This window comes from Lingula anatina, chromosome 1 (genome assembly GCF_051362555.1).
Source record: "Lingula anatina isolate TDL-2025a chromosome 1, LinAna3.0, whole genome shotgun sequence".
Classification (NCBI taxonomy): domain Eukaryota; kingdom Metazoa; phylum Brachiopoda; class Lingulata; order Lingulida; family Lingulidae; genus Lingula; species Lingula anatina.
This window is the reverse complement of record NC_141767.1, coordinates 21,787,676-21,813,431: the sequence shown is the minus strand read 5'-3', so window position 1 is coordinate 21,813,431 and position 25,756 is coordinate 21,787,676. Positions and strand designations below refer to the sequence as shown.

The 25,756-nt window shown below is 34.7% G+C and overlaps 3 protein-coding genes and 1 long non-coding RNA gene across 14 annotated transcripts in view; 2 read left to right on the top strand and 2 right to left on the bottom strand.

Annotated features, from left to right (window-relative positions):
• The window catches only part of LOC106178482 (CD151 antigen), a 22,055-nt gene extending 6,425 nt beyond the window's left edge, over positions 1 to 15,630 (bottom strand). The window contains exons 1-3 of one of the 9 annotated variants that reach the window (XM_013561678.3): positions 15,466 to 15,630; positions 5,558 to 5,644; positions 2,591 to 2,756 (exon numbers count right to left, since the gene is read on the bottom strand). In XM_013561678.3, the coding sequence (XP_013417132.2) occupies positions 2,591 to 2,695 (105 nt within the window). In that variant the 5' untranslated portion in view covers positions 2,696 to 2,756; positions 5,558 to 5,644; positions 15,466 to 15,630. Of the gene's footprint in view, positions 1 to 2,590; positions 2,757 to 3,271; positions 3,292 to 5,557; positions 5,645 to 7,274; positions 7,432 to 8,157; positions 8,227 to 9,406; positions 9,567 to 10,671; positions 10,837 to 14,282; positions 14,363 to 15,227; positions 15,312 to 15,455 lie in introns of those variants that run through there. The other 8 variants (XM_013561679.2, XM_013561685.2, XM_013561684.2 and 5 more) reach the window with 8 other exon arrangements.
• LOC106180472 (uncharacterized) lies at positions 10,934 to 12,725 on the top strand. 2 transcript variants are annotated; one of them, XR_015332051.1, is made up of 3 exons: positions 10,934 to 11,233; positions 11,548 to 11,606; positions 11,880 to 12,725. It is a non-coding gene; the product is annotated as an uncharacterized LOC106180472 (long non-coding RNA). The 2 variants fall into 2 exon arrangements; XR_015332048.1 differs by lacking the exon at positions 11,548 to 11,606.
• Positions 15,517 to 21,789, top strand: LOC106178475 (protein arginine N-methyltransferase 1). Of its 2 annotated transcripts, none has more exons than XM_013561668.2 (10): positions 15,517 to 15,684; positions 16,436 to 16,537; positions 16,784 to 16,939; positions 17,136 to 17,199; positions 17,657 to 17,805; positions 18,301 to 18,388; positions 18,872 to 18,987; positions 19,523 to 19,673; positions 20,050 to 20,171; positions 20,436 to 21,789. In XM_013561668.2, the coding sequence occupies exons 1-10, from the start codon at positions 15,661 to 15,663 to the stop codon at positions 20,517 to 20,519; spliced, it is 1,056 nt and encodes a 351-aa protein (XP_013417122.1). In that variant the 5' UTR covers positions 15,517 to 15,660; the 3' UTR covers positions 20,520 to 21,789. The 2 variants fall into 2 exon arrangements, with proteins under 2 accessions (XP_013417122.1, XP_013417121.1); XM_013561667.2 differs by lacking the exon at positions 18,872 to 18,987 and adding an exon at positions 18,611 to 18,726.
• On the bottom strand, positions 20,959 to 25,756 carry LOC106178453 (CD151 antigen). Its single transcript, XM_087001627.1, has 7 exons — positions 25,431 to 25,756; positions 24,823 to 25,014; positions 24,426 to 24,500; positions 23,740 to 23,844; positions 23,267 to 23,431; positions 22,989 to 23,072; positions 20,959 to 22,636 (listed from the first exon to the last, which is right to left on the bottom strand). The coding sequence occupies exons 1-7, from the start codon at positions 25,494 to 25,496 to the stop codon at positions 22,583 to 22,585; spliced, it is 741 nt and encodes a 246-aa protein (XP_086857753.1). The 5' UTR covers positions 25,497 to 25,756; the 3' UTR covers positions 20,959 to 22,582.

The following is a 25,756-nucleotide window of genomic DNA, read 5'->3' as shown; positions in this document are numbered from 1 at the left end:
GAATGAAGCTGTAAAAACTTTTCATACAAGGAAGGGCAGGAGACAGTGAAAAAAAGACATATGTCTGGTGAGGCTCCCAGTTCAGCTGTAGAGACCCTTGATAAGATAATTGGAATTAATTTACCATATGGCACTACCTTCTCAAATACCTGACACTGATGCAGAAAACACACCACTGGTATGGCCGTCTGTAATGAGGGCGTACTACTAGGATGTATTTGTGCACGATCACATACCTAAGCAATTTATCTCTGATGCAATTAAGTTACTGAAACTGTAACACAAATCAAATAAATGGCTTCCATCTTTTTTTTTTCCTGTTGTGGCAAGTACTGTGGGATTATGTTTCTGAACTGAGCCCCAAGCTATGGATTCTAGTTTGACTCAATTGTGAAAGATGTGCTCAGAAAACTAACAAAACAACAAAGCTGAACATTTTTTCTCCCCATACAATTTGTTAAAACAACCAAAGAGACCATGGCACACAGCAAACTTTTGTTGCCAAGCAATTTTGCCAAACTTGTGTTTGGATATCATCCAAGAAACTCGATCTGCAACATCGTCCTTTAGACTTGTCTGTGTTCTATCATCTCAAAGATCCAACATCACATGTACTTCATCTGTAATGAGCCTGTATCAGACTTTTTTTTATGAAATGGGTGTGCACACAAGCTTACAAGTCTTTATGTATGGAAAGAAAACCTATGTTTTTTTTTACAATTCAAGGGTTCTGCAGATAATTTAATCTCATCCTCTAAAGACTTCCTCCGTAACCTTTATCATCATCACACCAATAAAGGCCATCGTTAAAGCTTCAGGGTTTTTGTTGAAATATAAATGGAGAAAAGCAATACAGAAAATAGACAGAAGAAAAAAGCTGGCAAAATTCATTTGTATAGTTCCAACATATTAAATTAAAAGGACATAAAACAGACATACACAGCTCTGAAATTCTACTAAAACTCTACCTTCAATTTTCAACATTTTCCATTAAAATCCGTTTAACACATCTCACGTGAAATGGCTGCAGTTCCCTGTGAAACCCATTTCATGTTTCTTTTGGTATCTTAACCCCTGCTGCCGGGGCAAAAGTTCATGACTCAAACACCTCAATATTTGGTTCAAAGCAGCTGAGGGTAAGAAAAAAACACAATTCTCCACTGTAGCAGCACAACATCAACCACCGTTCACAGAGGATTTGGTAAATATTTTCCACATGGTTCAGAATCTGCTTTCATTCTCATCACTCGACACCCAAGCTTGGCAGAAGATACCTGTTATCATATCCAGGAACAAATTCCCACACCCTCTTTCTCATTTTTTCAATGAAAACATATAAACCAAAGAAGAATTTTGGTTAATGCACACTAGTAAACCCATTTACTATGACTAAATTCACCCTGTATATCAAAAATTTTATCAATTAAATGGAATAAATGTAATCAATATTGGCAACAGAAAACTTCAGCACAGCCACAGGCAAGTAGTGACAAATCTTTCTGGTTTCTAATAAAAAAACACACACACACACACACACACACACAGTCAGGCTCTCCCACCCCTCCAGCTCTGCAACCTATGAAAGAATGTACAATGCCCGTATCAAAAAACACCAAGGCATCAGACTGTGGTATTAAATCTCCTGACCTCTGCCCCCCTGTGACACTAAGAGCCACTGGAGAAGTGTTAACCATTATCATCTCATCACTCATGTAAGACATGTATTGTATTTAAATGGATGGCCTGTAGTAATAAAAGTATCACAAAACGATTGCAGATACTGGAGATGCATTTCCAGTCAAGAGGTTATGGCAAAACTCAGTAGGTGCTATTCCTTAAACCCCAATCCCTTACACACCATCGGACTAAACTCTGTGGGGATTCTTGCTAAGTGCAATCAGTGAAATCAGCTTAATTGTCTGACATGCCTCCTCAAGCATCTTGGGGATAATTAAGCTGAGTGCACACAAAGTTGATTTCATCCTACCTGTTTAAGGAGGATGGCATTCAGTTAAGCTGATAGCTTTTAGCAAGAGCCCCCACAGAGTAGGACCGACCCACGTAGACTCATGTGTCTATGGGAATGCCCCTTCGTGTGTGATATTTCAGAATTTCTATCAATACAGTCAATCTGATCTGTGAGACTACACACAACAATTGCAACTGAGGAACACTGTAAGTGACATGGCATCATCTTGGATCCTAATGGTTACAAATCATACAATAGCTATAAGGGTAAGGGTTATTTCAAAATAACAGAATTAAGCTTTCCCAAATTGACTGCAAATGCGGCCCAAGGTTCCAACAAACAACACAATGAACAATGTGTTGTATTCTGCTGACATGATACAAAAAAAAAAAAATAAATACATTGATCATCAAGTGTTTTTTATATAAGATATATTGGATCAATAACATTACTCTATTTAATCATAGAAAATTACATCAGAAACAAGGTTGTATAAAGAAATCAATTTTTTTCAGCTTAAAGCGTTCATAAATGTATCAAAATGAAAGTAGCATAATAGGAATCTGAGCTTCAGTTTTACTTGTTTTAAATGAAATTGTAATTTATATCTTTAATACTTACCCAAAATATAATATTAAAAGTGCAGAGGGCATATTTTAAAAAGAAAAGTCCACAGCAGCCCTCGTCAAACTTCTTCTTACTTCTTTGGTCTCGTAGGTTACTCATGTTGGCAGACGACAGCTGTGGTGATGTGGTGGGAAGGATGGGAACTTTTCAACTACAGCACCTAAAACACAAACAAGAAACTGCTGAAATACTAACTTGGGCACTTGGATTTCAACCAGATACTTGACACAAATATGGAATTGGTTCTGGCGTTGTCCAGAGCTGACAACAATAAAAAGTCTTTTTCTGAAAAAAAAAAATACATAAAAAACTATAGATCTATTCAAGTGAACAAAGGATCAGGGGTCCTTCAGCAGTATCATACAGCACGTCCTTTTTTCTTCCAGCAAGTAAAAAAAGAACTAATTCAAAATGCACAATTTTTGAAAGATGCAATATTCCATCAGATAACTGAACCAAGTGCTGAAAATACCAGTGCACAACCCACTCAGCTAGAAAATTCTAGTCAGCTGCCACAAACATTTGGACTATTACAAAGACAGCTCCACTTTCTCTATTAAGGCCTGACAGACTTCATTTTTGTTCCAAGCCTACTTCAAACAACCTTCTTTAAAAAAAACCCTTAGCCAAAAATTGCAGGATTTCAAATGTGATCATTCTGAGCTATGTACATACATATCCTCAGACCAGATCCCCATAGTACAGGTCCCAACACAGCCAGACTGCTTCAACTGTTCAGGAACAGGTCACATTTTACAGTGACTGTTTAAGTGGAGTGTCCAGGGTTCCAAATGTTTGCCAAAATCTTGTGAACCAATTAGGTCTGCCTGTACACAGCTTACCAGTCCACAGGCAATCCTATCCAACACTGAGAAATGAACAAGGTAGGCCCCCATTTCAAATTTCCAACAGCAGGCCACATTTCTTTATGTATGTTTATAAATACAAACTTATATATACACACACTTGCAAGCTGTTTAAAATGAGTGTGGTCCTGGGAGAAATTGAACCAGGCAAGTATTTTAATAAAAACCCTAAGGATGAAACAGCAATAATGGCTCTAAATTTTCCTAATAAATGTCGGTCAGATTTATCCCCAAGCACCGTGAAAGATAGTCTCTTGGTGTACAGTTATTAAATCTGATATGCACTTTTTATGGAGATAAAAATAACCTGGTGTATTTTTACTCTCTTGTAATGGCTAAAATCTATGTTAGGCCCCAGACATGCATTCCAAAGAAGGTAAATCTTACCCACTGTTAAACCTATTCCTTGCCAATGCTTAAGATGGGTGTAGAGATAAAAAGGATTCCAAATGTTCACAAAAAGGTGCTAATAGCCTCTTTTAACTGAATCTCCAAATGCCATGAAGATTTCATTTCCAGAACTGATAATGTCATGGTTTTAGAGGATTTTTCTTGGTATGCATGGCTAAGAACTTATTCAATTCTTGCATACCCTACTGTTCCTCTTTCTTTTCCATAAATACAATTCTCGAGAAAAAGACTTCTCTTTTCCCCTTTCAGTGCCACCTATACCAACTGTATGATCTGATATTACGTTTTCTTATTTTCACATTACTCACTAACACATTGCTTACTTTCTCTTACTGTCTTATTTACCTTGAGCAATACATGTCCACACATAATAAAACCAATATCTAATTGAAAACCAGTTACAAAGAGACTGCAACCAAGACTAGGCTTCATAAAACAGTGCAATCCCATTTTCAGTTCAGATATATGTGCACAATTAAAAGCTCATGTAGTAAATTCTTGAGGGTCACGAAAACAGTCACAACTATCATCTTCACTGTTATAAACACATTTTAAAGACTATGACAACAAGAGACTGACAGAAAACCTTACTGTCTTAAATTCTACTTTCTTTCTAAAAGGCAAGCTTCATATTTTCCAATTATGTAAGTACAAGTGCTTGCTCAAAAAATACATTTATACACTTATAATATTACATTACAAAAAGAATACATAAAATACTATTTTCAGCAAACTGTATGTCAATCATGTGAAGGAAAAAGCTGTCTTAAAAACACATTTTTGAGTTTGTAACTCTGTTGTGAACCCCAAGTTCATCCATCAACTATATTTTTTCTGAGAAATGAATGATTGATTTTTTTCATCAAGGAATATTGTTGGTTTTTACACATTTTCACACCTCATGCATATTAACACATACATCTTAACACCAACTATAAATGCTGTAGCCATTAGCATGTGTATATGATGTCTGTGTACTCATTTCCCTGTCTCCAAACAAAATGTCATGCTGATGACAAATTGCATGGAATATTAACATGACCGTATATATGTACTAGTATGTACCCATGCTTTGGAAATCAGTATAATGTACTCCAATAGAAGAATCAGAAATTCTATACCCTGCTGTCAAAACATTGGATACTATCCCCAAGAGGTCATCCTAGAAAAGAATAATCAAATTAAGACAATGAACCACAACTCCCCATAGGTCTACTGCACTTAAAATGAGCACTTTCATAAATGGCAAGTAAAGGGAATTTCAGATATATCAGAACGGTGTGAATATAAGTGGTCCCCATCGTGATTTGACTTTCTGAGGCAAACACACACACACATAAAAAAAAAAAAAAAACTTGACAAATCACTTTCATCCAAGGAAACCTGGGAGTTGACACAAAGGACTGAAAGTAAAGAAATGTAAATAACTTTTTTTTTTTTTTTGGGGGGGGGGAGGTTAACAAACAGAGCGAAAAGAGAAAATCTGGTCTCAAGGCAAGCCTAAATAGCATTAAAACTTTAAGAAAAAATACATTATATAAAAGTCGACAAATAATTCACCCCTCCCACCCCCCCCCCCCAAAAAAAAAAAAAAACTAATTTGAAGGATAACAGTAAATATTTACAGAAAAAAATAGTTTCAATCTATGAAAGACAATTTTTGTTTGGAAAATAATTATAGTACCTTTTAGTCACCTGCTCCTCATAATGACTTGGTAATTTATGCCCACTGTTAAAACAATGTCCTGGTAGTCTTTAAATCAGTCTGTATCTGAAAATAATAAGATCAGTGATATTAATATTCCCAATTCTTTAAATAACAAGTAATAATCTGCACTAGTTTTTGGAGACACAGTGATGTTGTATCAGTTAAGTCATTCAGAACAGAAGTAGAGTATATTCAGATCAGCGGACTAACACATCAGCAGATCAAAAATGGCGACCCACTAAAAAGTTTGCCGCTTAATTTTCGATTAGACACTAAATAGACTCTCTGTAAGGAATACTCAACAAGGATTCACGTGGGTCGGCCATATTTGATCCACGGATCTGTCAGTCTGCTGTTCTGAATGTGCTCATAGACTGAAATCATCCCAGATATATATATATATATATATATATATGCTTTAAGTGCAGTATCTACTTAGAACAGTTAAATATCATTTTCTGTGTTAGTCGCACATTATAACACTCGGGTGAATTAAATGCAAATTTAGTGTCTTTATTTTATGTCAGCAGTATAAACAAACTGATGCCACTGTATCAACAGTCATTATACACACCAAGGTGCGTTTATACACAGATTGGGTTGATTCTTCTCCCACAGAAAGCTAAGGTAATTTAAGGTAATTTATAAAAGTTCTCTTGCCCACCACTTTCTGGCACCTAAGTCTCCATGAAAATGTTTCAATGAAAATGTTGAGTGTAGCTTAATCAAACAACCCGCAAAGAACTTATATGGAGGAAGGATCAACCCAACTTATACGTAAATTTATGCTCTTTACAAGTGAAACACTACCCCTTAAACCAATCATCACTGGTCCTCGACTAGATGGACATATGTCCAAACTTTAAATACCCTGGCCTCAATGTAACTTTACCTTACCTAGCTATCACTATACCTTCAACAGGGAATGAAAAATCAGATATCCCAAACTTCAATGTATTTCAAATTAAGAACAAACAGTCTGGGAAAAAGTAAACATGGCACATTTCAACATTCAAACACTGAATGTCAATACTATCTTGATGGTCATGGTTGCAGAATAATTCTGTAATTTAGCAACTCGTAGTGTGAACCATTAAGACTGTTATCTGCCACTACGGACCAGGTTCTGTTGATATAGCAGCTCACACAATGTTATGTGACATTATTTATAAATCAACTTTGCAGACTTAAAACATCAAGACTAGTACGCGTCTCACTACTGCGCTGAATCTCTATGGGGATTTTAACATTTGCCATCAATCCAAACCTTTAAACCACTTACATTTATGTAAGCTCTCAAATATTTTCTGTTAAATCCAATTCTATAATTAAATTAGTTTAGTTCAATAAAAATAGCTGGTAGTCTTAAACAGTCAGATTATTTCAGAAAAGGAAATCAAATACTCTTTTTATGTATTTAAATAAAATTATTATAGAAAATTGTGTATTTGGTTATATGGCTAAACAAGCAATATTTCGATCAGTACTTCAAAGCCAAAGAACTACATAGAGCATAAAAAAGAGACAATACGACACTACATGAACCAATGCAACTAAATGTAACATGTACCACATGCAGGTAATCTGACAACCTACCCAGGGAGCACATGTACCTGATCGTCACTCACGTATCAAATGCCAAGAAAAAAAAAAGGTTCCTGAAAGGATTAGAATACAATTCATTTTCAATTACCTTCCTCTTTTCTAGGCAAAAACAAAGCCCCCTGACAATACCGTGTGTCTGTAACCAGCAATGTTCCAGGAACTATCTGCAGTATAAAAGTAGCTGCAGGCATCTGGTACAACACATCCAAGGCTGCTCAGCGGGACATGGGGGAGAACAATCAGACTCAAAGTGCATGCCACCACACCTACAGTGCTGCCATAGACTACACACAGATGACAAACAGCTCATAAGGCTGGGAAAGATCTGATACTGCCTCTCAACCATGTAATGATACAACCTCCCAATTACAATAGCAATTGATGTTCTACATACAGAGACAAGGCAAAATGCCAAAAACCCTGCTTTTAAAGGTTAAAGATAGGTATCCTCCTGTGATATCTAATTGATTTTTTTCAAACGGCAGAGACACAATGGAAGTTTGTGCAATAAATTTGGAGAGATATCACACAGATTTTTGCATGCCATGTTCATTCACATCACAAAATCAATGTGGAATCAGAAGTGCGTGTGTACTGATCACAATTTATCTCCAGTGGCTGCTTAACACATGATTGTGAAGTATATTTAAAGCAGCATAAAGACAATTCCTTTCAAGGGCCATTTTCAGTCCAATTTTTTTTTAATGTTACAGATCTTATTTCAGGAAGTAGAAAACTTAATTGATAGCAACCCCTCATGCCCTTGTGCAACTCCCTCAATCACCTATGGATGTTCTTTCAATTAAGTTGTAATGTCTCAATCTAATATGTGCTTTATATCAGTCTAGCACACGTGAAACTATTTAACAGGTTCTAGTATCAGTATACCATAGTACTATAGAGCATGCAATTCTTTTCTTACAATAGGAAAGCAATCTAACAAACAACATACAGCTATATAATGTACCTACCTAAATATTAATGGCAGTAGGCAGGACAACACAGCACAGTCTGGACCAGATTTCTACTTTTTGACAGCACCATTTAAGAAAATTAAGAATACCAAATATCATCCTACAATGCCCCGGGAGAGTTTAGATGACAGCTTATTAAGATACAGTGACAAATTACTCCTGCACTACACAATGGAATGAAGCAGTATTCAACTCAAGAGCTGACTTGCAAGTATAGTACTTCTTGCTGTAGGCAGAATCTGTTTAACCTAATGTTGCACACTTGGCACTGAAAGCAAAAAAAAATTCCCCCTTGGCCCCAGCAATTAGGACTAATTATTTCTTTGTGACTTCTAGGAACTCACTTTTTAATGGTTTTTGATTAGGGTGGGGGCTGAAGGGTTCATTATAAAATTATTAGATGAAGGAGCTCTAAGATCTGCTGATTTTGGTGTATCCTATGAGCAATGGCATGTGGAAAGCTTAAAAAACTGGTCGATGTAATTTAGAGATCTTGGCAGGTACAAGTGTTTACATTATTGATCATATTGCATGGTGTGAAGTTAAATATACTGTTGAAAAAACATTTTTATAAGGAGCAAAATGTTTTCATACAAGATAAAAGAGGCACATTCTTTATTTGTAATTTTTAGAAATCTAAAGAAATAATTATATTAATCAATGTTTTTTCATCATCTCACATTTAAAACAACAAGTACAATTTGATAATAAAAGAGTTACACCTTCATACATCATGTCTAGATGTACTACACTCCATCCTGGCTATATCAAGAACAAAACATACCTTGTACAGTGTGGTTATTAGATTTCAGAGTAGACATATCATCCATGTTCATGTAAAGATTTCTATGATTAAACTACACATTTACACAGTCATCACTGATAAGAACAATCCTGTAAGGACATAATGATTATAACAGCTATGAACAACTGAGATAACACGAGAGCTCAGCCATGAAAAGTAATCACGTAAGAACAAGTTGTAGAAAAGATGAGATATGAATCAAGATGCAGACACAGGCATGTACGAGGATGTACCTGCTTGGTCCCCAGACTTAGCATTATAAAATATAGAATGAAGAAATCAGAACAAAGGGTCATATAAAAATACCCTTTTAAAGTTATTTTTAAGTTACAAATATCTCAACAGAACAAGCAGCAGGCTTAGAGGGCTACCTGATCATGTCTGCCCGGCCAGTGTGGACACTTGTTCTTTGTCACCTAAGTCTGTCTACATTGTACATACCTGTGAGCTGTCTACTTGTGTGTTCTGTTGTCTGACCTGGAAGTCTTTTACTTACTGACCCACCGGTGCATTGATCTACCACACAAACCCTCCCCGTCTGCTGCTATGTCTCTACACACCTGTAGGGTGGGAGGAATCTAAACACCGAGATGTCTAATCAATAAATGAGAAAACTTTTCCTATTTTTTTCAATGCCCATCACTTTATCAAAAACCAGACTTTGTGTATCATATAAAACCTTGATTACGCATTCAAAAGGAAATATGCATAAGCTTTCAAAACCATATATTTCCCAGTGCAAATAAAAAATGAATCGATGCATGCTTATTGTTCGACTCCTGTAACTTTTTAATTTCAGGGCCGGCTGTTGAGGCTGTGGTTAGAACTATACATGCTCCAGGCCATAGCTCTTCACTCAAGGCCCCAGAACGGGACAGTGTACTCAAAGGTACTATATGGGAGGTAGTTTGCTGTTCCAACAAAGGCTTATTTTCTATACTATTCATTGTGTTATTGCAGTATAAGGTAGCTTTGTGATTGAATCAAACTACAACACAGGTCTGTTGGATTTACTTTCAAATATTTCACCTTCACTGGAAAAGCATCTTTCGAAAAGGAGAGGTGCATGAATAATATGGTTCAGCTAGCCCTTACATCGCCACTGACCCAGGGAAAGTTGATATATCCATAAGAAGGCACACAGTTCCTGATCAATTTACTGCATAGGTAAATCCAGGGCTTAATTCCTTACAACATAATTGGAAGTTTATACAGTATAACCAAATAAGAAATATGGTTATGTAATATCTATATGACTGTCTCGCTGGATGTATACCCCTGTGCTACAAGATAAACCTTCTTTCATCTTTGCTAACATATATTATTCAAACAATAACTTGCCAAATATTAGTTTTGCAATAATGTCTCAGGAGGAACTTAGATAAATGTTATTGACTGGCTCATATATCTAATGAAAACTTTATTTGGTCCTTGGCTTAATCCAATGTGTAAATCTTCTCACCTGAGAGAAACAAAGCATGAGCTGTATAAACAATTCAATAAAAGGTAGGTAGTTCAATCCTTCCATCTTGTGGAACTAGTTCAGAAAGGCATACAGTAAAGAAAGAGTACAGTTACTGAACAAAGAACACTAAGACTTGTTTCTTTGCTTTCCATTTAACAAAAGATATAAGAAATAAAATATACATATATCTCAGATGCTGCTAGCTTTATATATATATATACCAAAGGACAGGTCTACTTACAAGTAAAGAATAGTAACCTTCACTTTTGTGATGCAGACACCATTTAACTATTCCCAGATAGTACTTCTTTCTAGTCTTTTTTATCTTTCTTTCACACACACACTATCACAGGTGCAGACATGACTGATCTTAGGATACCTGCCCAATGAATCATCCTGACTGAAGGTAGCTGCTACCACATGTACACTACACCCCATCATCAACCATTAGTATGGGCGGCATTAGTGTTCCTCTGTGGGAAACCTAATCTTCCACAAATGACATGATTTGTGCATGATCATAGGCCCTATCAACTTAATAAGGTCGCGCGCGTTATACGTCACAGGTCTTGCGTAACTACCCACGTGCTACGATTTTTCCCTTGGGGGGCAGCAAGCGGACATTTTGTACAGGAGCAATGCAAAGATGGGTGAATACGATACGTTGTTTTTAACCGAAGACGATGTTCCCGGGGCGAAACTGCCAACACCAAAAGTAAAGGATCATGCCAACTTTGTTTTGGAACGATGTGGTTAGCCTGTCAGTGGCGAGTTGGGGAGAAAAGAGCAGCATTGATAGCAAAGTACTGTGTACACGTGAACCGGCAAAGTTAATGATAATTTCGTGTTGCAAAAGCATAATTAAAATTTTTAGTTATTTTCCAAACGATACTATTTGAATAGCAGATACATAGGTCTTACTAACAACAATGTAACATTTTGATGACATTGAAAATCAAAAGCTGATGTGCACGATAGTTTGAGGAGGACACGGCGACAGCAAGTTATGCATGAAATTTTGCTATATAACACCATATCATATGCTTGTGTCGTTGATAACTCTTTGGTATTATTGCTATTATTGCTGCTCAAATTAATACCTGATATTATTTCTCAGGCTACCAAGTACATTTCAGCTCATTTTTGTGGCAGTTGACCATTACATCATGTGTGCAGGTTATTATTATTATTATCACTATTATTATTTGATCAAGCACATTTTGATAAAGTGGCCATGCTTTAACAAGAGAGAGTCAAAATTCATGCTGAATTTTAAAAGATTAAATCATCACTAGTATGTGCAATTAAAGCTATTTGATTATACTTATTTGATTTTCAATTATATTGATTATGATATGCGGTTTCTGCCTTTTTTCTCTCGCCCTGAAATATAAATATATAACAAGTAAATTGATAGTCCTTAATTACATTTTTGCTTTATACTTTCAGATGCAAAAACTGCGTAGAAGTTGGTAAAGCTGTAGAGATTGATGTGAGCATAGATCAGGGGAAATAGTATTAGAGAAACTAGGAGGACAAGAGATAGATAATGTACTAGTAGATCCATCATCACTGCAAGGGTAGTTTGTGTGATCCTGTCCCTGAAACAGTGCCACAAGTTTTCAACTGGTTGAGTCCTAACTAAGACAAGCCGCTACGGTGTGAATTGCAATATGTACATTCAGGTTATATGTGTCAGATTGATGACAAAAAAGACCTCCACAATATAATTCAAAGGAGTTATCCGTGCATCTATGCCTCATCAAAAGTACACAGTGACAGTGGCTAGAACATTGTTTGCAAATAGTGAGGCAGTGAAGGCTGCAAGGTGCCATTGTTTTTAAGTATTAAGAATGACAGTATCTGTTTTTTATTACTTATTCATTTTTAACTCACTTTGTTCTTTAAAATGCCCATTCAGTTTAAGGTTGGTGGCAATATATGGTAAATCTGTCATGCCTGTACACATGTATGTAGAATTTCTCTTGCTCAAATTTCTACATTTATTGAGGGCATTATGAAGTTTCCTGACTGATTAATGAGGTTACTTGTAGAAATATCTTGCCTACACACATTTTGTGAAATTTTTACTACTTTATACATATGATTATTTACATCTCATCATTTGTGTGTGAAAGGTACTTGGTATTTGCATTTTAGAACTGTAGATCTGTTTACCAGCAGATTTATAATGCAGTAATATATGTTGATGTTTCTGAAAATAATATTCATGTTTGATAATTAATTGGTTTGAAAAAAAAATAACTCAAATAAAATTAATTCATTTTTTATTTTACGTAATCTGTTTTTATTATTTCTTCTAAGCATTTAATCATAACAACTCCCATGATGTCAATATACTATTATTGTGTAATAATACTGAAAGGATCCAAGTTTTTATGAACAGGTTGATGCTAACGTATTACAAATAAATATAAGCATCACAGCATATTTCCTTACTGATATATATCGGACGTACCACTGGTATAATACCGGTAGAGATACAGGTAAAGATGACAGCATTGATAACTGGGTTTACGGCGCTGTTAGTGCAGAGTGGTTAGTGTCAGATTGTTATCTGATAAAGTTTGCTACTAGGACCTGGGAACAAAAGGTCTGGCACTGGACAATCAAGTTGATAAAATCACAAAAACGCCGGGAGAAAACAAAGCATACCTGCCCAACGTTGATTTGTTAAGATTCTTGACTAAGGGGTGCGTTACAGGTGTCAAAGGCCAAGACTTAAACTTAGGGGTTTGGTATGTCACTGGACATTCCTCTCTATTTCTACCCAAATCTAATAAAGCCTCATTTGCTTAAATTTGGCCAAATTTCCAATATCTACAGGTTGTGTAGTTTAATGCTTCGGGATTCTCTGGCAGCGGTTAATGTTGGGGACACCTGTGCGGCCCGTCAACGCACCTAGACCCACTTTTGTCAGTGCCACATTTTCCATTGCCGTAAATATCAAATTTGTGAATAGAATGAGGAATAATGACAGTTATGAAAAATGTTCGGAAGTACTTGTCACCTTCGTCACAGTAACAACATGGGCTGTGCTGCCCCCCCTCCACAGGCGACACCTTGCGGAGCAAGCGTGCGTAATCCAGAGTGCAACTGAAAATAACCTTGTCGCGCGACCTTATTTGATTTTCACTGACCACATTTTATATGACTCCATTAATAGAGATGGATATTATTGACCATAATATGGGAAAGAGTTAGAAATTTTTCCAGCATGGATTTTGATCACTGTGGAGTATTCCTTGGCTGATTTCAAGTCTCCTATACACCAACACATGATTTAGTGACTTTTAATAGGCAAATCTACCAGCCCTTAGGGAATAACTTTATCTGGCACAATGTCTGCTTTAGCTGTTTTATATAATAACATTATTTTCTTCTTCGGTAAAAACAATGATTAAGCCTACAGTTTAAGTATATCACAAGTGAACTGTGGGTTACAAGCACTTCATATATCAATAAATGGAAGTACATTTGTTAAAATCAGATGAAGTGAAAGGCAGTTTACAATTTAATGGCAATAGTTTAAAGCCTCATATAGGTACCTTTATTGCTGACCTACAGGGTACACAACATTATTGTGGCCTTTCCTTATCACCTTAAACATGGATGCATTTAGCAGTCTAAAGCATCTCATAAATCAAAGGGGGATTCTCTCTACAACATCTCTGATCCAAATGTTTTCCGCAAGTTTTCTTGCACAAAGAAAAGAAATAATGCATTTCACAAATGGGTACTTCAACTGTGGCATGACTCTCTTGAGAATAGTTCCATTCAATTTCTGATATGTTACCCTTGGTAAATATATGTATAGAAAATGTTTATCACCTTAAATTATCCATTTCACTTGCATGAGTACCTGCATTAACTCCTACCATAGAACTATCTGATTTCACAAGGGCAAATTTATGACACTGTCCAACCTGCACTGATGATATCAAATAGCTGTCTATTTCACACACCACCTCACAGACTTCAACAATGAATTGTACCTGAGGCTAACCCACCAGAAAGCAATCTTTATCGCTGACATTTTTACTACAAATGCTTTATTCCCTGACTTGATGTAGGTCTGACATGTGTTTCAACTGAATAATGATAACACTTAACTAAAATAGGTTGAACCAGCTGGAAGACTAGTTTTGAGATCAACTATGTAAGTTGGCCCAGATGGAGATGAACTAAATACATAAAGGTGACAGCAATCTATATTCAACCAAGCTGACAACTGTTGCTGGAAAAATATATTTTATTCTAGTGAAAGGGGAATTAGTAACACAAGTACTACAACTTATAATTCTTTTTTATATTGAAAATATATATAATTTGTTTTAAAACATTCTGCAATATCTGCTATGTAAATTTCTTTTTCTCTCACATCTCTAACAGTAACAATTTTGCACAGGTACATGTGGGCCTATGCCAAGTGACATGCTTTTTGGAGTTCTGTTCCTAACAGTTATTTACAATACCAATGAAAAAAAAACAGCATGCTTTGCCATATCTCTACACTGAATCTTTTTAGTTTTGAAATATCTCTTCACTGAATTTTCTTAGTTTTGTAATAGTTCTACATCATGAGCTTACACATATCAAATTGAATGTACTTGTGGTAGTACACGTAGCGTCAGAAAAGCGAAGTTCGACAAAAATAAAACTTCATTTTTTTCCAAATGTATAGTATAAAATACATTTGTAGATGTGTACTAGTATGGAGAAAAAAATCTAGGAGAATGAAAAAAATCGGAAATACAGAAAATCTATCCTACTCACTTATTTCTCTTAAAATATATACGTAGATAGACTGCAGTCTTGGCAATAAAATTAATATTCTCTAAACCAATTCCAAGTTTCAATCAGTGGGTACTGTAATATCACTCAACCTGTGCAAGTTCAAGTTGAGCTGTGCCTGTGGCTGTGCGTACGCGACCGTCGCAACCATGATAAGGTATGATGATCGTGAATGCAAATTAAACTAAAAAAATAATTATTTAAAAGTACCTCATATTACCTTTTCTAGTCTTGTTTCCTTTGCTAACGACTATCTGCTCTCTTCCAGACTGATAAAGCAGGTAAGTTTGCCACCAGCTCCTGAACTTTCAACTTCCAAATTCCCCCACATGTGAAGTACGTCATCGCTTTTGTAAGCACACAATGTGATGACGTAGCGCGCGGCCATGTGCAAAATTTTACCGAAAAGAGAAGAATGGCAGAGATGGAAGTCCAAACTGTAAGTGAAATTTACCGTCTCTTTGAGGTCCGATTTGACATATTTTGTATCGAAAGTGTCAGATTACCTAGATGAGTGTATGTAAGCAAAAAACTATAGCATTGTTAACGTACTTTTCTTGAAATTGTGATTTTCATGAAATTGGATATCGAGCATGCTGCCATTGCTTTGTGAATGTTGCTGGTACCCAATTAAAACCAAGCGTTTTGTATCAGTTGTTGGCATTTTTACTATATCGGTATCAATTTCTGACGTGAAAGATAAATTTAACACCATAGAAAAAACAGGTCACACAACGCCGCTTTTTTAAAAATTGATTCCTCTATGAATACTCATTATTTTAATAATTCTTCCCATTCACCAACAGAGCTTCTTTGCGGCTTTGAACAACGGAAAGATATAACTTAGTCACGTAATTTATGAAATGATCAGTATTTTGTGGTTGACTTATTTGATTTAGGGTGTCATTTAAGTCTTTTCGCATGCTTAATTTAAATAAAGTACGCGACCACTGCCTGAATGGTGCCTCCAGTTTCATCTTTTACTCTGTGATGCAAAAAGTACTGTCATGTTCACTACTGAATGTTTGGCCCCCAAAAGCATGCATAAATTACACATCCATTATTTGTTCCTGGTTTATATTTTTCTGAAGTTGGGAAGTTAATTTGAAAAAAAAATTCACTGTTATTATTATCATTTATGAAGGTATAATAATTGTTTTCATATAATTTCAATATACTTGTTCTTTCAGCCTACCCCTTCAAGCACAAGTGGAGCTAGAGATGTCAAGATAGAGGAGATGACATCCAAGGACTACTACTTCGACAGCTATGCTCACTTTGGTATACATGAGGTAATATTTGATGCTTTGTTTCTATAGTTCATTGGATAACACTCATTGTCTGAATTGCATGATGTAGTACTATTCTTGATTTAACTTAATGTGTTTTTTATTCACGTAAGTTTTTATAAGTTTTTGTACATGTGACCTTAAAAATATTATAACATGATTGTTTTGAAGTCTGTGTTTTAAACATGATAAATGATTTATTTGGGACCCCAAAAAGATGATTCAACCATTTTTTTTATAAATTTTCAGGAAATGTTAAAAGATGAGGTTCGCACACTGACATACAGGAATTCCATCTACCACAACAAGCACCTGTTTAAAGGCAAGGTTGTGCTAGATGTGGGCTGTGGTACAGGCATTCTCTGCATGTTTGCCGCTAAAGCTGGGGCAAAGAAAGTCATTGGGGTAAGTGGTAGCTACAGGCAGTTTATTAGATTTTCACAAATTTCCCATTTAAATAAACATTTAACTGGCAGTTAAGTTGAAGAAAATTGGATTTGTTAAGCAATAATCTAAGTGATAATAAATGGCAGCAAAGATAAAGATTTGCATGTCTTATTTTCTTGGCCCCTGTCAGTAACATATATTTTATTGTTTTTAGATCGAATGTTCAAGCATTGTGGATCATGCAAGAAGAATTGTTGAAGCAAATCATTTCGATGATGGTAAGCAGGTGTATCTATGTTGCCTGTTTATATCGTTACTATAAGTAGTAAAGAACATTTGACAATAAAGTCTTGTTTCCCGGAATGAAATTTCCAGTATTCTTTTTTTTATAAATGTTTTTATTGAATTTCAGGTGATATACTAACAGTTGTGGTTGTGGAGAGACAAATCATTTTTACAAGTTCAACTTTGGTCATTTCATGCTCCATTCCCTGTTTTTAGCAAAATTTCATCATAATTTATGTTTGCTCTCAAATTTTTATCATTCTACAGGGAATATACTTTTGATTAAGTGTATTGACATTCCTCTTCAATATTTAAGATAAACTAATCTTTACATAATGTGTTTTCTATAGTGCACACTGTATTTTTTTTTTCACTGTCAGTGTGCACAGCCTGGTCATTCTGAATAATGTCATATTCAAAGCTGTCATATCACTGTTATTGACTTTCCAGTGATTACCTTAGTCAAGGGTAAAGTTGAAGAGGTTCAGCTGCCAGAAGGGATTGAAAAAGTGGACATAATTATCAGTGAGTGGATGGGGTACTGTCTCTTCTATGAATCCATGTTGAATACAGTCCTGTTTGCCAGAGACAAATGGCTGGTAAGCATTTGGTTTGTGTAAACTTCTCAGTTTTGGATATTTTTTTGTCTACAATTTGATCTACTTTGACTTCTGTTTTCTAGCTAGGATGTAAGATTACCTTTGATTGTTCAGATCAATCATCTTCATTATTTTGTTTTTTCAATGAAAGAGATTTTGACCATTTCGTAAGAAAATGATGTTTTCAATTTTTAGGGCAAATATTGATATTTATTGGTGCACAACACTTGTTTTTCAGTACACTCCACTTGATATCAAAGGTTAACTTTTCTGCCTGATGTTAATCTATCAAGAATCATTTTTGGAACCAAAAATTACCCACATTAACTTTAAATGAACAGACCCAAATGAGAAAGGACTGCTTGATGAAAGATCAAAATTTGTCTCTTTTGAGAAATAAGGAAATGTATTGGAAACTTCTTATGTGTTCCTATTGTATAGTTTCTGTTGTTAACCAGTTCATATATAACATGACTACCTGTACCTATGTTCCAGGCTCCAGGAGGTCTCATATTCCCAGACAGGGCTACATTGTACATATGTGCCATTGAAGACAGACAGTACAAGGATGAGAAAATCAACTGTAAGTTTGGAAAAATGATTTAATTTGTACAAAATTTGCTCTACAGGAAATATACATGGAATAATATTTGGAATTTTACAACATATGTATACTCCCTCATATGACTTTATAAATAGTAAGACCAAAGGGATATTTATTTTGACGAATAAACTTTTTTGTTTGTTTGTTTGGAAGAAAGCTTTTTTTATTTTTAAGTTTCATTCAGTTTTCATCCATTTTTAGGGTGGGACAGTGTGTATGGCTTTGATATGAGCTGTATTCGCAAAGTTGCCATTACTGAACCTTTAGTGGATGTTGTGGATCCCAAACAAGTGGTCACCAATTCTTGCTTAGTTAAGGTAATAATTGCAGCCTGCCCATGATTGGTCACTTGGGGATCTCACTAGGCCACCAGCAGCAAATCAATACCTATCTCTGGGAGCATATCCCATGATACACTGGGCTTACCCATAATTCTGATTTGCGCTTGTGATTATAATTCAGGGTGGGAGACAGTGTATGGGTTTGACATGAGCTGCATCAAGGAGGTCGCCATAAGGGAACCCATTGTTGACAAAGTCAATGGGCGGCTGGTGGTAACAAATTCATGCCTTATAAAGGTATGTGGTGATAAAGAACATGGGGCAAGGTGATGTCTTCTACTTCGTCTTACTAAATATTTTTTAGAACAGAAATTTGGACATTGTGGTGTTTTATAGTTTTTCAAAAAATCAAAAACAATGCCTCTCACCATGATGAATTATTTCAACAAGTACACAAGCATAAATGGGAAGTAGGGGATTTTTAAAAAATGTTTCCTTCTAAACCAAATGTAATCCCTGTGCCTACCTCCCCCCCCTTCCTTCCATACCCCTGAAAATTGAATGATAGAATGATTGTACAACAACATTTCTATGGAATCCAAATACAAAAGAGACTCCACGTTTCCTGGGCACTTTGGGACTAAGTGAAATTGGACAATATTCATAAGCTTGAGCTAGTATCAACAAAAAATTCTTTCCATAAGATTTGTTCCTGATAAACATTGGTTCAAGTGACAAGTCAGAAAACTATTGTACATCTTTTATTCCAAATAGAAAGAAAACTTTGGTGACTTGTATCAATCTTTTCGATGTCGATTCTTTGTACTTTTAGGAAGTAGACATCTACACTGTCCAGCCTGAAGATCTGACGTTCCAAGCTCCCTTCCATCTCCAGTGCAAGAGAAATGACTACATCCAAGCTTTTGTCACTTTCTTCAACATTGAGTTCACAAAGTGTCACAAGAGAACAGGGTTTTCCACAGGTAACAGGTTCCCACATCTTTTAAACTTGATTTAGGTGAAAATTGTTTTTCAGATTATGATTAACAGCTTTTTTTTTTTTTTTAATTTGAACCAGAGACTCGTTTTACAAAAGAATAAAATTACATTGCTACTATAAATTTTTTAAAGGGACTTCATTGTGTTTTAAAACCAAACCCTTTAGAGAAAATTTTGATTGTTTTTAGTCTTATTGGATACAAGTTGTCAATTTCAGCATGTTAACTTAATTTATTGTATTAAACACTTGCTTCAATACTGCAAAGTACTTCATGTTGATAACAGCCTATTATTTTATTTGAAAGACTGATTATAGTTAAAATAGTTAAATATAATGCTGTAAAAAAATCATAATTTCAGCCCCTGAGGCTCGTTACACTCACTGGAAGCAGACTGTGTTCTACTTTGATGATTACATGACTGTGAAGAAGGGAGAGGAGATTATGGGCACTTTCTGCGTCACACCCAACAAAGACAATCATGTAATTATCATGGAAAACTAATGATTTATTGCAAAATGACTTTTTTGGGGGGCTGGGGTGGGGTTGATTAAGCCTCTAACACAGTGAGATTAATACATAAGCTACAGTCACTTTTGTGACTCAGATCTTTAATTAAGTAAAATATTACCTGATGACCTTGACCGTTAAAACACTTCATACTACAGCTTGTTATCTCATATTATGTAAGGTTCCATCCACAAGTGTGGAGAAGAAATGTTCACTGTGTTCCTTTTTATTTTTCAGCGTGATCTGGACTTCACAATTGATGTTGATTTTAAAGGGGAACTTTCAGAGATGTCAGATACCATACACTACAAAATGAGGTGAAGAAGTGCAGCAGACGACACCAGCTGCTTTGATATTAGCGCATAAATTTCATAACAGCATAAACTGTTTGGTTGCAATGCATTTTTAAAGAAATGTAGTAACAAAACTCAACATCATTTACCACTATTAGGTGATCAAACAGCATGAATATGATGAATAGATATTTGACATGGAAGCTTGGTACTTCACTCTATATTTTCTGTATAATCTATATCAGAATGGGAATTTTGTGTAAACTTTTTGTTATGTGGGGACCTAATGTTGGTCACAAAACATGGGTTGTTACAACACTTATATGATCAATGGCATGAACTTGGTTTATAGAAATATCTTATGGAAGCTTAGTTCTTCACTTAACAGCATCTTCAGATCAAAATTAAAATTTTTCATAGATTTACTCCAATGTGAGAACCTACCAGTTGTTCATCTTTTTATATTGATTATGTTCATCAGATTCTGCAAAAGGTGAACAACTTGAGACCTGATGACTGTAATAATGTTTACAATGAGTCAGTCTGTCACAGATGTTTTTTCCTGCTTAAGGATATTAATTTGAGGTATTGATCAGAAATTTTTTCGCATATGGGATTTCAGGAAAAAATAAGCATGACAAAGAGAACTGGAATCTTAATGTTCTTCTAAGCATTTTATTCAATTTTAAATGAGTTAAAACAAGGAGAAATAATTGGAAAATCATTAATTTTTCTAAACATCTGGGAGACAAGCAGCTGAATTCAAGTCGAGAACCTCCTGAAGTCTAGAACCTAACTTGTGCTCTTCATGGTGTCCAAAGCCCATTTTTGATTGTGATTTTTTTGTCTGCCAGTGCCTTTTGCTGATAGTCTGTCATTCCAAAGATGAATAGTTGGCAACACTGAATTAGTAACCAACTCATTTTAGAATTTTAAACAATGCAAAATGTTGAAACATCAATTTAAAATGACTTTGAACACGTTACATTCTGTGCTTAGGATCAAGATAAACCATAAAGCATTTAACTGAAGCAAACAGATATAGAACTATGACCTCCCCCCTCTAATTACAAAGACTAAACAGCTTCAGCATTGAAATTTTAATGTATGTTCCAGTAAGATCATTCTTGCTTACAGCTGAAAATTTTTTTTGTAAGGAAAACAAGTTGCAGAGATAAGTGTTTTATGCTTATAACTTGATGGGGGTTGAAAAGAGAATGAACATGTATATTCCACAAGGGTCAACATGTACAGAATGTTTGTATGTGATATTATTCAAATAAAAAAATGCACTTTCATATCATGGTTTGTATTATAAAATTAAATGTTATGTGATGCTACTTAAATAAACATTTCAGTCTATCATTTTATTTATATACAGACACATTTTCTGGACATGAAACCATTTTCTGTGTCTGTGATTGCAGTTGGGTGCGTGATGCTGTGAACTCCTGGATATTTTGCCAGTAGACATAATAAAAACCCACTGTCAATATTATTGGAATATTGAAACTATTATTTTGATGGAATATTTATTTTGCTGTAAATTATTATGACATATTGCATCAAAATATTAGTTTATTTGCCCTTTATGTCTGCCCATTGAATGGCTTTGATGCCTTCTCAACTAGAATTATATGCTTCATTTAGCAGGAATACTAATAGTTTTACTCTTTATAAAAGTATATTTACAATATAGATATATAAAAGAAGCTTATGAATCATGTTTTTGGCTTGATGAAATAGAAATATGGATAGTGATTCCAGTGTGTAACTGCAAGTAGGTAGGCAATCTGATGCGAGAAATTATTTTCAAATTAGCATAGAATACAATCTTATATCTAAGAATTCTCTCAATATTGCTTTTCTAAGGTCTGCAAAGTAACTGTCAATAACTATAATATCTGAAACCATTCCAACATGGCTAGGATTCTTAATTTTAAGCACTTGCATTACATTTAGCAGCATCACTGATACAAATCTATTCAATTTCCACATTTTGTAGATTTCTAATGCCAAGAAACAAACTGAATCTGGAGTAATTATGAATGTTTTCACACTTTTCTTTTCTTTTCTATGACTGGTCATCTGTTACTGGTCATCTATGGCTTTGATTAAGCAGCATGCAAAGATCATGCCCAGGAGCTGCAAAAAATCAACAAACCTCTTTAAAAGATGCTGTTATTTTATATAAGTAAAAATAAATGAACACAAGGTTTATACCAAAAATCCAAAATATTGTTTCAGTGTCACCCACTTGGGCAGATCTGAAAATGCTGAGATAATTAGTAACAAAAATTTCAACATGAAACGGATACAAGAGCAGCAGTGAGGGCATCATGATATCAAGTGTTGGATGGGTAACAGCAGGAATCATTGGATATTATTTTTATGTATCATTATTTATTTATTTATTATTATCATTTTTTTTTTTTTTTTTTTTTGGGGGGGGGGGGTCAAAAATACTTATATTTACATTGACAAGGTTGTTTGTTACCTCTATAAAGGCAGTTGCTATTCCCAAAGCCCCTAATATAATCAAGTTCTCTTTGGCCCAATCCAGTAGTTGGGGTTTACATCCCTGCAATACATACGAGACTATTATGCATATTTACTTACCGCAAATTATTGTCCTCTATGCAGTGGGGATAAGGAATGAAATGATGACAAAATTTATTGATTTTATTGTAATTATTTGTTGTTAAAGCTTTCTTACTAAGACTGATAATGTATTAACTATTTTGTGAAGTTTAAATACTGAAGAAATTTTTATACCTTTGAGTAAATGCCACTTGGGTCAGTTGTGTCGTTGTAGTTTATATTTAGATTACACAAACTGGGGCATGATTTGTTAACAGCTCGTTCACAACATGACCAGGGTAATCTAGAGTCATTCCACTGCTGCCAGTCTCTCCAGTTTTCTGATCCGCAGCATTTCATCTGGGAGAGAAATCACTACAAACTTTCACAACAAACACAATATAAAAATGTTTGGCACCTCAGTATGCATATTTGCACTTTGTATACACGGACATGGCAAACAAATTCTGAAACCTTGCAAGATGTTACAAAAAATGCACACATATCTTATAATCTAATAACCTGGCATCCCATTAAATATATATATCAGACATATATACTAATATCACTGGAGCCCATAAATTGTTAGAAAATAAAAATATAGAAATATTCAAATTTGTACTTAGATAAAGAACTAATAATAAGAAAAAACAAAAAAAAATTATTACCTCATATTGTAAAGCATCCACTGCTTTATTCAAAACCTCGAATGAGTTTTTTCCATACCTTTCACTGATAGTCACATTGATTTGCTTTTCAATCTCTGCATTATCCTATTAAACGGATAAAGCCAGACAAAATTGTTAACTTAAAGTTGGTTTATGAGAAGTGTAAACAGCAAGGGATGTCAGATGAAATTACATTTGTTTCACTATTTGATCATATTTATTAAAATGAGTGTAGTAGCTAATAGCAGTCAAATAAAACAGCATTTTATTTTTCTATTTAACAATTTATTTAGTTTTATGTTTCTTTTTGGAGGGAGGGTTTAAAGCATAAAAACAACATAATCAAGTTTTTCCTATAGTTTATTGTGAACTTATTCCACTTTCTTAGCCAAAACACATTGCATTTTTTCCACTAGAAAAAAATGAAGTGTGAAAAATCCAATTCTCAAAGTTAGTCTATTTTTAATAAAAAAATTAATTAAAGGACTTTTCTTACTAAATTGGTTGTTTACATTGCACTGGATATCTTTGAAATGTGTTACATATGAAAAATAAATGTCTACACAGACTTGTACAGAAGATGCTAAAAGCTTCACAACCCATACCTTATGCCATCTCATTCACATTTAGTTTGTATAAGTCAAGATTTGAAAGATAAATGACAGGTTGAAAAACACAAATCCTACCTTATCAAAGAAAACAAATGCCAGGATAGCTGCAGCAACTTCAATTGCAAAGATCAAGAATAACAAGCCAAAGTACTGCAAAAGAAAACCTCAGCTATTATTTTCTTATTTATGAGATACAAAACATTACTGTGTTCTGGCTAATGCTAATGACAAGAAAGTAATTAATTGTTAGTCATTTAGATGGTATACACGACAAATAATACTTATTCTCTTGGAAAAAAAAGACATTTGACAATTAACATCATAAATAAATTGCTCAATAGAGCAAGAGCTTGCCAACTATAATAATTAAATGTAACATATATTAATTCAACAATTTCTGAAAGAAATTTTAATTTATGGAATGTTCTGTGGTGTCATAAAGTTAGGAGTTGGACAATGTACATATACTTACTGCCCAGAGCAGGCATTTGCTTTCTTTGACAGCCCCACAGCAGCCAGAGAATCCCACAAGAAACACCAGTGCCCCTGCTCCTATCAACACATAGGCACTAATCTGGTACAAACTACTCCCTAGCAGAAGCTCGAATTGATTTTTATCAACACGGATCCATATTCCAACTCCAAGAACTGCAGCACCAGCAAGCTGAATGTAAATGGATACATTAAAACCAGTTTTATTTATCAGATGAGGAAAGGAGAGTATTCACTGAAAATGACATAGAATAAAAAAATAGAAAGAAAGTGTTACAAGGAAAAAAAAGAGAGAAGATAATAAATGACACTAAAATGTACATACATTGTGTTTGTGATGACATTGTATTGGGTGTGCACCAGTCAAGTAATTGAATGTTGATACACAAAATTGACAAAAATAAGTGTATTATTAATTACTACAAAAACAACTTTTTAAAATTTCAACCTCCAGACCTCTAGTTAGGATGAGTCTCAGACTTGTGTTTGTCTGAAATTCTCTCAGATTAAAAAATCCCAAATTAGTACATCCTAGAAATCTCAACTAGGTTTAATTCTTTAAGTGAAATCAAATTTGAAAATACTTACCCAAAAGATGATATTAAATATAAAAAGTAAGTATTTAATACACTTCAGACCACAGGTATCCACCATCTTGAGTTTTGTGCAGCTTTTGGGTGTGGGTGATATATTCAGAACTCACTTGTAATCTACAAGATATCAGTTTCCATGGTTTCATAGCAACACTCTCAATTAGGATGTTGATAATGTGGCCTAATCAATTTATCAAACAATTTTTATGCAATATTTCACAATTTCAGATCAACAAGGAAGTCAATATATGCCAATAAATAAAACTTGTTGCAGTCAACCAATATTGGCTGTGTAAATTTTAAATTGCTACCCATAGGTTC

Coding starts and splice junctions, on each gene's coding strand:
- LOC106178453 (XM_087001627.1), bottom strand. CDS start 25,496: ATGGTGGATACCTGTGGTCTGAAGTGTATTAAATACTTACTTTTTATA. Junction 23,432..23,739: donor TGGATGCTTTACAATATGAG/GTAATAATTTTT, acceptor TTTCTCTCCCAG/ATGAAATGCTGCGGATCAGA. Junction 23,073..23,266: donor CAAGTGGCATTTACTCAAAG/GTATAAAAATTT, acceptor TATGTATTGCAG/GGATGTAAACCCCAACTACT.
- LOC106178475 (XM_013561668.2), top strand. CDS start 15,661: ATGGCAGAGATGGAAGTCCAAACT. Junction 16,940..17,135: donor GGGCAAAGAAAGTCATTGGG/GTAAGTGGTAGC, acceptor TATTGTTTTTAG/ATCGAATGTTCAAGCATTGT. Junction 19,674..20,049: donor GAGAACAGGGTTTTCCACAG/GTAACAGGTTCC, acceptor TCATAATTTCAG/CCCCTGAGGCTCGTTACACT.